Source organism: Balaenoptera acutorostrata, chromosome 15, assembly GCF_949987535.1.
Source record: "Balaenoptera acutorostrata chromosome 15, mBalAcu1.1, whole genome shotgun sequence".
Lineage (NCBI taxonomy): Eukaryota > Metazoa > Chordata > Mammalia > Artiodactyla > Balaenopteridae > Balaenoptera > Balaenoptera acutorostrata.
In genome coordinates, this window is record NC_080078.1 from 46,250,994 (window position 1) to 46,263,713 (window position 12,720).

A 12,720-nucleotide genomic window follows, 5' to 3' on the forward strand; every position below is an offset into this window, starting at 1 on the left:
CGCAGCTCTGGGAGGTGAGGTCATACGTTTAGCCCTGACCCAGGCATTACTAACCTCTATCCTATGGTGGATCCTTAGCCTGGCAATTGGCTCATTGTGAATTATTAAATAAGCTTTGGCCCTAGATTTGTTTTCATTTTTTTTTTTTTTTTAATATTTATTTATTTATTTATTTATGGCTGTGTTGGGTCTTCGTTTCTGTGCGAGGGCTTTCTCTAGTTGTGGCCAGCGGGGGCCACTCTTCATCGCGGTGCGCGGGCCTCTCACTATCGTGGCCTCTCTTGTTGCGGAGCACAGGCTCCAGATGCGCAGGCTCAGTAATTGTGGCTCACGGGCCTAGTTGCTCCGTGGCATGTGGGATCCTCCCAGACCAGGGCTCGAACCCGTGTCCCCTGCATTGGCAGGCGGATTCTCAACCACTGCGCCACCAGGGAAGCCCTGTTTTCATTTTTAATGAAAATAATTTTGTAAACTTTGCAAGAGAAACTGGTATTATTATTCAAAACTCAGGGGATGAAAAATTAAAAAAACTGAAATTTTTTTCTGGAAAAAAGAAAATTGAAAAAAAAATCCCAGAATTTTTTAAGATGGCGAGTTCTTTTTGTATTTAAAGTATCCTGGTTTTTTTCTTTGGTTAGTGAATTTGTTAAGGACCCTGAATACTTTTCACTTAGGGGAAAAATAAATGTGTAAAATCAGTAATAAAGAAATCGTGTGCCTTATGAACCCAACCCCATCCTCCGATAGTTGTTATTAGCTCACAGGTTTGGGTTTCAGAGACCTGGTGCCCCACGGCCAAGTGCAGATCAGTCTCTGGTTGGATTTCTGTTAATTCGTGCCTCAAGGGACTGGACACTTTGAAATCCAGTTTCAAAGTCGTGCAACTTGATCCCCAGTGATAGAAGCTGGGGAATGTGCCCATCTTCGCATGGGCTGTGCTCTGGGTGTTTTGAGAGGCCTCCTCTGGGGCTCTGGTGCCCCTTGGCCTGAGGCATTCTCCAGTGGAATGTCTTTCTTTCTCTGCTGCCTGCAGGTCTGCTACCTTCTGGCTCTGCTTGGCCCTCACCTAGCTTTCCCTCCTTTGACCTCCCACATCTTCTCACGTCACTTGTCCTTTCTCTGCTGTTACTTACCTCTGCTTTGCTCTGCTTCCTGTACATTTGTGTGCTCACAGCGCTGCGGTCAAAGTCTCATCATTCAAACATCGTATTTACCGGAACGGAGTGGAGAGACCCATGGCCTTGGATGAATCGCCTTCCTTTGTGTGTTATGGAATCTGTTTTCCTTGATTACTCTGTTGCTTTTTGAGTTTTACAAACATTGCCTTGTCTGATATAACCAGAATAGATGCCTGGATTTTTAAACATTTTAATAATAAGAACCTTAAACAATTTTCTTTTTTATAGTATGTATACTATAGTATATGAATTATGTTGGAAAATAGGATGCCCATTACATTTATTCAGCATATGTCCAGGGAGCTGTGTGAGGCCTTGGTGGCATATGAAGATTTTTAAACATGGATCGCTTCAAATTTGGTATATAGCAAGGTAGACAAGATGTATGCAAACATATGCAGTAGACTCATAATATGATGTGTCCTGGGAGAGTCGTCTCTCAGAGGTGGGAGAATTACTTCTGGATGCAGTGCCCAAGGGGAGCTTTGTGGAAGAGGAGGCATCTGACCTGGAGCTTTCAGTGGGGCCACAAGATCACACAACTGCTGTCACATTGTCATCTCTGTGAACAGCACCCCGTGAAGTTGTGCAGACTCCAGCAATAAAAAGCATTGAAGTCAGAAAAACATAGCGTCTGGCTGGAGTGTCAGGTTCATATAAGGTAATCATGATAAAAAGTCCAGAAAAGTAGCCTTGGGTCATATCGTAGAGAGCCTGAATTGCTGGGAGGAGTTTAGGTTTGCTTGCTTGTTCACTCATTCATTCATTCATTCAGGAGGCGAGGAATTAAATGGATTTGAGTCAGGGTATAAATAATGGAAAATGGTGATCGTTTGTGTATTTTTTATGAAGTTTTTTTCTTGAATTGGGTAGATTACTTGTTTGCTGACAGTGTTCTTCACGTTATTATTATTTTCCTCTTACGTTGTTGTTATTATTGTCATAATCATCTCTTTCTAGATACCAGAAGGAGGGACTGGGGACTCAGGAAGAGAACGGACCAAGACCTTCACCTATGACTTTTCTTTTTATTCTGCTGATACAAAAAGTCCAGATTATGTTTCACAAGAAATGGTATGGTATTTTCAAAATCTCTGTTTTGGTTTATTTTCATACTGAGAAAAACATGCCTACCCTAAAACTCTTTAAAACATCTTGCTAATTTTTTTTCTGAATATGATTTATGTAAAATTAGCCTTTGCTAACTTAGCTTTTTGCTTATTATACAGCAGCATTTATCTTAAGCTTGAGATGAATTCCATCCCCAAAAGGTTGATTTTTTTTTTTTTTTCACTTCTGAGCATGATGATCATAATTTTTGTTTCAAAACTTGGCAGTGACTACTGTTTTAAAGGAGCTTTGCAAGTAAAGCAGTTTTTGGGGGGACATTTACAGGCATACTTCATTTTACTGTGCTGATGTTAACGCTTTTTTGCAAATTGAAGGTTGAGGCAATCCTGTGTCGAGTCTGTTGGCGCCATTTTTCCAACAGCATTTGTTCACTTCGTGTTTCTGTGTCACATTTTGGTAATTCTCGCAATATTTCAAACTCTTTCATTATTATTATATTCGATCCGTGATCTATCATGTTACTATTGCAAAAAGATTACGACTTGTTGAAGGCTCAGGTGATGGTTAGCATTTTTTAGCAAGAAAGTATTTTTTAATTAAGGTATGTATGTTATTTTTTAGACAAAATGCTACTATACACTTAATAGACTGCAGTATCGTATAAACATAACTTTTATTTGCACAGGGAACCAAAACATTTGTGTGCCTCGCTTTATTGCTGTGGTCTGAACTGAATCCGCAGGAACTCTGACGTCTGCCTGTGTGTACTGCTAAGCCTGGCACATAACTCAGTTGGCCTTGAGTCCTGCTGCGATGCAGAGCTTTAGGAGGTACACTTCACACGCAAGTCACATTTCCCCTGCTTGGATGGATCATTGTAGGTTCTAGAAAGAAAGATTCTAGAAAGCAAGATCGTTTTGTTCAGAATCTTTCTAGAACCTAGAATGAAGCTGGAATTTGTCCAGGAAACCTGTGCTGTAGGCTTTTGTGATCTGAAATGTAGACATGACATGGGCAGATAAGAACAGACCTGAAGATCCTCCCAGGGGACCGTCACTTGATGGTGTGTCATGTGACCAGAAGGACTAGTGTATTTCCCTGGGTGGGGCAGGCATGGTGTTGGAGTAGAGCGGGGTTCTGGGGAAACACGGTGTGGGGTAGGGGGGAGAGTATGCCCACATGGCGGGGCTTCTCCCTGGCTGGTTAACAGCTTCTTAAGAGGCATGGCTTCAGGTCTCCGGTGTTAAAACGAAAGTGAATTCCTGTCCTGCCCGCCCAGGCTTGTGACCCACGCGATGGCATCTTGAAGTGGTATCATGGTGTAGTTTCTTGTAACTTGGTGTGTCCACGTACTAGAATCTCAGTGTTGCCTGGGAAAGTGTTAGAAATGCAGAATTTCAGGAACTACTCCAGACCTACTGAATCAAACTGCATTTTGTAGCAAGATCCCCAGGTGAGTTGCATGATCCTTAGCATTTGAGAAATGTAGTTGGTTTAGGAATGGTTTGTGGAGGAGGCTGGCTTTCTGAGGCGATGTAAGTGTTGGGAGTTCAGATTGGCTGTGAACGTGGAGAAGTTGTTCCCAGGAGAGGCCTGGAGTGATAGTATCTGCAAGATGTTGATTCAGTATTGGGGAAACATAGAAAGGACAACAGCAGTAGGAATGGGGGCCGTGAGGAGAGATGGGGTGCTGGGCATGAGAGAGGGGCCGGGAGAGGAAAGGTGAACTAATGCTGCTGGAGTTTGCAGGGGAATCAGAAACGCTGCTTGGTGCTCAGGTGTGCTGCCTCGTTTAATCCTCACAAGAACCAAATGAGGTCAACTTTAGCTCCATTTTTCTTTGTCAAGGAGACTCAGCTTAAATAACTTGCTCAGGTCTGTAGGTCTAATCGACTGAATAGTAGCAGAGTTGAGATCCTGGGGCTGATGTATACGGCGGTGGAGATACCCCTGGAAGGTCTTAAGGGTTTAAGGATTGGTGTGTTCTCAGTGACAGGTGGACAGGGGCAGCCCTGTTGAATGAATAAATGGATGAGCGAGTGAGCGAAGATGACTTTGGTCCTGAGGTAAGTGGATTAGTCAGTGTTGGTAGCTCGGAGTCTGGTGAGGAACAGAATGTTGCAGCTAGTGGAATCCAGATTTTGGCTTTCAGGTAGGAGCGCAAATGAAGTGGCTGGTACGGGGGTGTTTAAGGGAAAAGCTGGTTCATTACATGGTCCTCAGGACATCTTCATTAGAGGATGAATGAAGGGCCATGAAGGTTTCCCTCCTAAGTTACCCAGTGAGCGGCTGGATTTCCCCCCTGTTTAACCTGGATTTGAGGCCTTTTGGGGACAGGGGCTGTGCCGAGGGAAAGCCCAGGGACGGGCGTGGTGGCGCGGACAGCAGGGCCTGGCTCCCTGGAGATGCTCAGCAGGCGTTTGCTGACTGAGAGGCCTTGTCTACGGGTGGGTCGTTCATTTATGGAACAGGTCACATATCCTGGGTTCAGTGAGAGTCAAGGTCAGGGAAGCAGTTAACACGTTTAGCTCTTTTGGGAGTTAAAAATACCTGCCCAGAGTTTAAAAATAGTTTGAGAATGAAAAGAGTTTTCAGCTGAGGAGGAGACTTTCCCGCTTCAGGTGTCCGAGCTTCAGAGGCTTTGGGTTCCTTGACTCTGGAACAGTCTCAGGTTATTTATATCGTACATTCAGTTCAAAACTGAAAAAGCCTTTGAGATATGTTAGTATAACACTGCTTTCTAGTAGAACCACATGTTAGTAGAACCAGCAGAGATCCAGGAAAACTCCTAGTGGTTTTTTTTTTTTTTCCCTCTTGTCCAGTTTTATTGAGAAATAATTGACATACATCTCTGTATAAGTTTAAGGTGTACAGCATGATGGTTCGCTTTACGTATCTTGTGAAACAGTTATCGCAATAGGTTTAATTAATAACCATCCTCTCATATAGATACAGTAAAAAGAAAAGAAAAAAAAATTCCTCCTTGTGATGAGAACTCTTCGGATCTACTCTCTTAACAGCTTTCCTGTGTATCATGCAGCAGTGTGAACTGCAGTCATCATTGTTGTATATTATATTCCTAGTGCTTATTTCTCGTGTAACTGTAAGTTTGTACCTCTTGACCGCCTTCTTGCAAGTCTCCCTCCCCCAACCTCCCGCCTCTGGTAACCACAAATCCGATCTCTTTTTCTGTGAGTTTGGCATTTTTTGGAAAACACCTATTTTTTTTTTTTTTCAAACATCTTTATTGAAGTATAATTGCCTTACAATAGTGTGTTAGCATCTGCTTTATAACAAAGTGAATCTGTTATACATATACAATATGTTCCCATTTCTCTTCCCTCTTGCATCTCCCTCCCTCCCACCCTCCCCATCCCACCCCTCTAGGTGGTCACAAAGCACCGAGCTGATCTCCCTGTGCTATGCGGCTGCTTCCCACTAGCTATCTATTTTACATTTGGTAGTGTATATATGTCCATGACACTCTCTCACCCTGTCACATCTCACCCCACCCCCTCCCCATATCCTCAAGTCCATTCTCTAGTAGGTCTGTGTCTTTATTCCCGTCTTGCCGCTAGGTTCTTCATGGCCTTTTTTTTTTTTTTTTCCCTTAGATTCCATATATATGTGTTAGCATACTGTATTTGTTTTTCTCTTTCTGACTTACTTCACTCTGTATGACAGACTCTAACTCCATCCACCTCATTACAAATACCTCCATTTCATTTCTTTTTATGGCTGAGTAATATTCCATTGTATATATGTGCCACATCTGCTTTATCCATTCATCTGTCGATGGACATTTAGGTTGCTTCCATGTCCTGGCTATTGTAAATAGAGCTGCAATGAACATTTTGGTACATGACTCTTTTTGACCTATGGTTTTCTCAGGGTATATGCCCAGTAGTGGGATTGCTGGGTCGTATGGTAGTTCTATTTGTAGTTTTTTAAGGAACCTCCATACTGTTCTCCATAGTGGCTGTATCAATTTACATTCCCACCAACAGTGCAAGAGTGTTCCCTTTCCTCCACACCCTCTCCAGCATTTATTGTTTCTAGATTTTTTGATGATGGCCATTCTGACCGGTGTGAGATGATATCTCATTGTAGTTTTGATTTGCATTTCTCTAATGATTAATGATGTTGAGCATTCTTTCATGTGTCTGTAGGCCATCTGTATATCTTCTTTGGAGAAATGTCTATTTAGATCTTCTGCCCATTTTTGGATTGGGTTGTTCGTTTTTTTGTTATTGAGCTGCATGAGCTGCTTGTAAATCTTGGAGATTAATCCTTTGTCAGTTGCTTCATTTGCAAATATTTTCTCCCATTCTGAGGGTTGTCTTTTGGTCTTGTTTATGGTTTCCTTTGCTGTGCAAAAGCTTTTCAGTTTCATTAGGTCCCATTTGTTTATTTGTGTTCTTATTTCCATTTCTCTGGGAGCTGGGTCAAAAAGAATCTTGCTGTGATGTATGTCATAGAGTGTTCTGCCTATGTTTTCCTCTAAGAGTTTGATAGTGTCTGCCCTTACACTTAGGTCTTTAATCCATTTTGAGTTTATTTTTGTGCATGGTGTCAGGGAGTGTTCTAATTTCATACTTTTACATGTTCCTGTCCAATTTTCCCAGCACCACTTATTGAAGAGGCTGTCTTTTCTCCACTGTATATGCTTACCTCCTTTATCAAAGATAAGTTGACCATATGTGTGTGGGTTTATCTCTGGGCTTTCTATCCTGTTCGATTGATCTATATTTCTGTTTTTGTGCCAATACCAAACTGTCTTGATTACTGAAGCTTTGTAATATAGTCTGAAGTCAGGGAGCCTGATTCCCCCAGCTCCATTTTTCGTTCTCAAGATTGCTTTGGCTATTCGGGGTCTTTTGTGTTTCCATACAAATTGTGAAATTTTTTGTTCTAGTTCTGTGAAAAATGCCAGTGGTAGTTTGATAGGGATTGCATTGAATCTGTAGATTGCTTTGGGTAGTAGAGACATTTTCACAATGTTGATTCTTCCAATCCAGGAACATGGTATATCTCTCCATCTATTTGTATCATCTTTAATTTCTTTCATCAGTGTCTTATAATTTTCTGCATACAGGTCTTTTGTCTCCTTAGGTAGGTTTATTCCTAGATATTTTATTCTTTTTGTTGCAATGGTAAACGGGAGTGTTTTCTTAATTTCACTTTCAGATTTTTCGTCATTAGTGTATAGAAATGCAAGAGATTTCTGTGCATTAATTTTGTATCCTGCTACTTTACCAAATTCATTGATTAGCTCTAGGAGTTTTCTGGTAGCATCTTTAGGATTCTCTATGTATAGTATCATGTCATCTGCAAATAGTGACAGCTTAACTTCTTCTTTTCCGATTTGGATTCCTTTTATTTCTTTGTCTTCTCTGATTGCTGTGGCTAACACTTCCAAAACTATGTTGAATAATAGTGGTGAGAGTGGGCAACCTTGTCTTGTTCCTGATCTTAGTGGAAATGGTTTCAGTTTTTCACCATTGAGGACAATGTTGGCTGTGGGTTTGTCATATATGGCCTTTATTATGTTGAGGAAAGTTCCCTCTATGCCTACTTTCTGCAGGGCTTTTATCATAAATGGTTGTTGAATTTTGTCAAAAGATTTCTCTGCATCTATTGAGATGATCATATGGTTTTTCTCCTTCAATTTGTTAATATGGTGTATCACATTGATTGATTTGCGTATATTGAAGAATCCTTGCATTCCTGGGATAAACCCCACTTGATCATGGTGTATGATCCTTTTAATGTGCTGTTGGATTCTGTTTGCTAGTATTTTGTTGAGGATTTTTGCATCTATGTTCATCAGTGATATTGGCCTGTAGTTTTCTTTCTTTGTGACATCTTTGTCTGGTTTTGGTATCAGGGTGATGGTGGCCTCGTAGAATGAGTTGGGGAGTGTTCCTCCCTCTGCAATATTTTGGAAGAGTTTGAGAAGGATAGGTGTTAGCTCTTCTCTAAATGTTTGATAGAATTCGCCTGTGAAGCCATCTGGTCCTGGGCTTTTGTTTGTTGGAAGGTTTTTAATCACAGTTTCAATTTCAGTGCTTGTGATTGGTCTGTTCATATTTTCTATTTCTTCCTGGTTCAGTCTCGGCAGTTTGTGCATTTCTAAGAATCTGTCCATTTCTTCCAGGTTGTCCATTTTATTGGCATATAGTTGCTTGTAGTAATCTCTCATGATCTTTTGTATTTCTGCAGTGTCAGTGGTTACTTCTCCTTTTTCATTTCTAATTCTATTGATCTGAGTCTTCTCACTTTTTCTCTTGATGAGTCTGGCTAATGGTTTATCAATTTTGTTTATCTTCTCAAAGAACCAGCTTTTAGTTTCATTGATTTTTGCTATTGTTTCCTTCATTTCTTTTTCATTTATTTCTGACCTGATCTTTATAATTTCTTTCCTTCTGCTGGCTTTGGGGTTTTTTTGTTCTTCTTTCTCTAATTGCTTTAGGTGCAAGGTTAGGTTGTTTATTCGAGATGTTTCCTGTTTCTTGAGGTAGGCTTGTATTGCTATACACTTCCCTCTTAGCACTGCTTTTGCTGTGTCCCATAGGTTTTGGGTCGTCGTGTCTCCATTGTCATTTGTTTCTAGGTATTTTTTGATTTCCCCTTTGATTTCTTCAGTAATCACTTCGTTATTAAGTAATGTATTGTGTAGCCTCCATGTGTTTGTATTTTTTACGTATCTTTTCCTGTAATTGATATCTAGTCTCATAGCGTTGTGGTTGGAAAAGATACTTGATACGATTTCAATTTTCTTAAATTTACCAAGGCTTGATTTGTGACCCAAGATATGATCTATCCTGGAGAATGTTCCATGAGCACTTGAGAAAAATGTGTATTCTGTTGTTTTTGGGTGGAATGTCCTATAAATATCAATTAAGTCCATATTGTTTAATGTATCATTTAAAGCTTGTGTTTCCTTATTTATTTTCATTTTGGATGATCTGTCCATTGGTGAAAGTGGGGTGTTAAAGTCCCCTACTATGATTGTGTTGCTGTCAATTTCCCCTTTTATGGCTGTTAGTATTTGCCTTATGTATTGAGGTGCTCCTATGTTGGGTGCATAAATATTTACAATTGTTATACCTTCCTCTTGGATCGATCTCTTGATCATTATATAGTGTCCTTCTTTGTCTCTTGTAATAGTCTTTATTTTAAAGTCTATTTTGTCTGATATGAGAATTGCTACTCCAGCTTTCTTTTGATTTCCATTTGCATGGAATATCTTTTTCCATCCCCTCACTTTCAGTCTGTATGTGTCTCTATGTCTGAAGTGGGTCTCTTGTAGACAGCATATATATGGGTCTTGTTTTTGTATCCATTCAGCCAGCCTGTGTCTTTTGGTGGGAGCATTTAATCCATTTACATTCAAGGTAATTATCGATATGTATGTTCCTATTCCCATTTTCTTAAATGTATTGGGTTTGTTATTGTAGGTGTTTTCCTTCTCTTGTGTTTCTTGCCTAGAGAATTTCCTTTAGCATTTGTTGTAAAGCTGGTTTGGTGGTGCTGAAATCTCTCAGCTTTTGCTTGTCTGTAAAGGTTTTAATTTCTCCATCGAATCTGAATGAGATCCTTGCTGGGTAGAGTAATCTTGGTTGTAGGTTTTTCTCCTTCATGACTTTAAGTATATCCTGCCACTCCCTTCTGTCTTGCAGAGTTTCTGCTGAGAGATCAGATGTTAACCTTATGGGGATTCCCTTGTGTGTTATTTGTTTTTTTTCCCTTGCTGCCTTTAATATGTTTTCCTTATATTTAATTTTTGACAGTTTGATTAATATGTGTCTTGGCGTGTTCCTCCTTGGGTTTATCCTGTATGGGACTCTCTGTGCTTCCAGGACTTGATTAACTATTTCCTTTCCCATATTAGGGAAGTTTTCAACTATAATCTCTTCAAATATTTTCTCAGTCCCTTTCTTTTTCTCTTCTTCTTCTGGTACCCCTATAATTCGAATGTTGGCACGTTTAATGTTGTCCCAGAGGTCCCTGAGACTGTCCTCAGTTCTTTTCATTCTTTTTTCTTTATCCTGCTCTGTAGTAGTTATTTCCACCATTTTATCTTCCAGGTCACTTATCCTTTCTTCTGCCTCAGTTATTCTACTATTGATCCCATCTAGAGTATTTTTAATTTCATTTATTGTGTTTTTCATCATTGCTTGGTTCCTCTTTAGTTCTTCTACATCCTTGTTAAATGTTTCTTGCATTTTGTCTATTCTATTTCCAAGATTTTGGATCATCCTTACTATCATTATTCTGAATTCTTTTTCAGGTAGACTACCTATTTCCTCTTCATTTGTTAAGTCCAGTGTGTTTTGAGCCTGCTCCTTCATCTGCTGTGTGTTTTTCTGTCGTCTCATTTTGCCTGTCTTACTGTGTTTGGGGTCTCCTTTTCACAGGCTGCAGGTTCGTAGTTCCCGTTGTTTTTGGTATCTGTCCCCAGTGGCTAAGGTTGGTTCAGTGGGTTGTGTAGGCTTCCTGGTGGAGGGAACTAGTGCCTGAGTTCTGGTGGATGAGGCTAGATCTTGTCTTTCTGGTGGGCACGTCCACATCTGGTGGTGTATTTTGGGGTGTCTGTGGCCTTATTTTGATTTTAGGCAGCCTCTCTGCTAATGGATGGGGTTGTGTTCCTGTCTAGCTAGTTGTTTGGCATAGGGTGTCCAGCACTGTAGCTTGCTGGTCATTGAGTGAAGCTGGGTCTTGATGTTGAGATGGAGATCTCTGGGAGATTTTTGCCGTTTGGTATTACGTGGAGCTGGGAGGTCTCTTGTGGACCAGTGTTCTGAAGTTGGCTCTCCCACCTCAGAGGCACGGCCCTGATGCCTGGCTGGAGCACCAAGAGCCTTTCGTCCACACAGCTCAGAGTAAAAGGGAGAAAAAATAGAAAGAAAGAAAGAAAGAGGCTATAATATAGTGAAGTAAAATAAAGCTATTTAAAGCAAAGCTATACAGACAAAATCTCACCCAGAAGCATATACATATACACTCACAAAAAAAGGAAAAGGGGAAAAATTAATATCTCCTGCTCCCAGAGTCCACCTCCTGAATTTGGGATGATTCGTTGTCTTTTCAGGTATTCAGCAGATGCAGGCACATCAAGTTGTTTGTGGAGCTTTAATCCGCTGCTCCCGAGGCTGCTGGGAGAGATTTCCCCTTCTCTTCCTTGTTCGCACAGCTCCTGGGGTTCAGCTTTGGATTTGGACCCGCCTCTGCGTGTAGGTTGCCTGAGGGCGTCTGTTCCCCGCCCAGACAGGACGGGGTTAAAGGAGCAGCTGCTTCGGGGGCTCTGGCTCACCCAGGCTACGGGGAGGGAGCGGTACGGAGGAGGCGGGGCGAGCCTGCGGCGGCAGAGGCCGGCGTGACGTTGCACCAGCTCGAGGCGTGCAGTGCGTTCTCCCGGGGATGTTGTCCCCGGATCCTGGGACCCTGGCAGTGGCGGGCTGCACAGGCTCCCGGGAGGGGAGGTGTGGAGACTGACCTGTGCTCACACACAGGCTTTTTGGAGGCGGCAGCAGCAGCCCCAGCGTCTCACGCCCGTCTCTGGGGTCCGTGCTGATCGCCGTGGCTTGCGCCCTTCTCTGGAGTTCGTTTAGGCGGCGCTCTGAATCCCCTCTCCTTGCCCGCCGCGAAACAAAGAGGCAAGAAAAAGTCTCTTGCCTCTTCGGCAGCTGCAGACTTTTTCCCGGACTCCCTCCGGGCTAGCTGTGGTGCGCTAACCCCTTCAGGCTGTGTTCACGCCGCCAGCCCCAGTCCTCTCCCTGCGATCCGACCGTAGCCCGAGCCTCAGCTCCCAGCCCCGCCCGCCCCGGCGGCTAAGCAGACAAGCCTCTCGGGCTGGTGAGTGCTGCTCGGCGCCAAGCCTCTGTGCGGGAACCTCTCCGCTTTGCCCTCCGCACCTCTGTGGCTGCGCTCTCCTCCGTGGCTCTGAAGCTTCCCCCCTCCGCCCCCCGCAGTCTCCGCCCGCGAAGGGGCTTCCTAGTGCGTGGAAACCTTTCCTCCTTCACGGCTCCCTCCCACTGGTGCAGGTGCCGTCCCTATTCTTTTGTCTCTGTTATTTCTTTTTTCTTTTGCCCTACCCAAGTACGGGGGGAGTTTCTTGCCTTTTTGGAGGTCGGACGTTTTCTGCCAGCGTTCAGTGGGTGTTCTGTAGGAGCAGTTCCACGTGTAGATGTATTTCTACTGTATCTGTGGGAAGGAATGTGATCTCCGCGTCTTACTCTTCTGCCATCTTCTCCTGGATTCCCTCCGAAAACACCTATTTTTTAGACACTCTGTTAAAGAGAAGGTAATCCTCCTCATCTCTGATTTGAATAGCTGGTGTTGTATCGACTAAAGTTTTCACGCTGCTGGATCCTGCACAGGAACTGAGCTGACGGTTCTCACCCCTGCTGTAAACGGGAAGGTGCAGGCTTAGCGTGATGTCGGCCCCTGTCTTTTTCTTCTTTTTAAA

The 12,720-nt window shown here is 42.6% G+C and overlaps 1 protein-coding gene across 2 annotated transcripts in view; it reads left to right on the forward strand.

The window, feature by feature from the left end:
• The first annotated feature begins 2,162 nt into the window (after nt 1-2,162).
• The window catches only part of KIF16B (kinesin family member 16B), a 254,851-nt gene continuing 244,293 nt past the window's right edge, over nt 2,163-12,720 (forward strand). Inside the window, exon 1 of one of the 2 annotated variants that reach the window (XM_057529948.1) lies at nt 2,163-2,252. In XM_057529948.1, coding sequence (XP_057385931.1) covers nt 2,250-2,252 — 3 coding nt within the window. In that variant the 5' untranslated portion in view covers nt 2,163-2,249. The remainder of the gene's footprint in view (nt 2,253-12,720) is intronic. The other variant, XM_057529949.1, reaches the window with a different exon arrangement.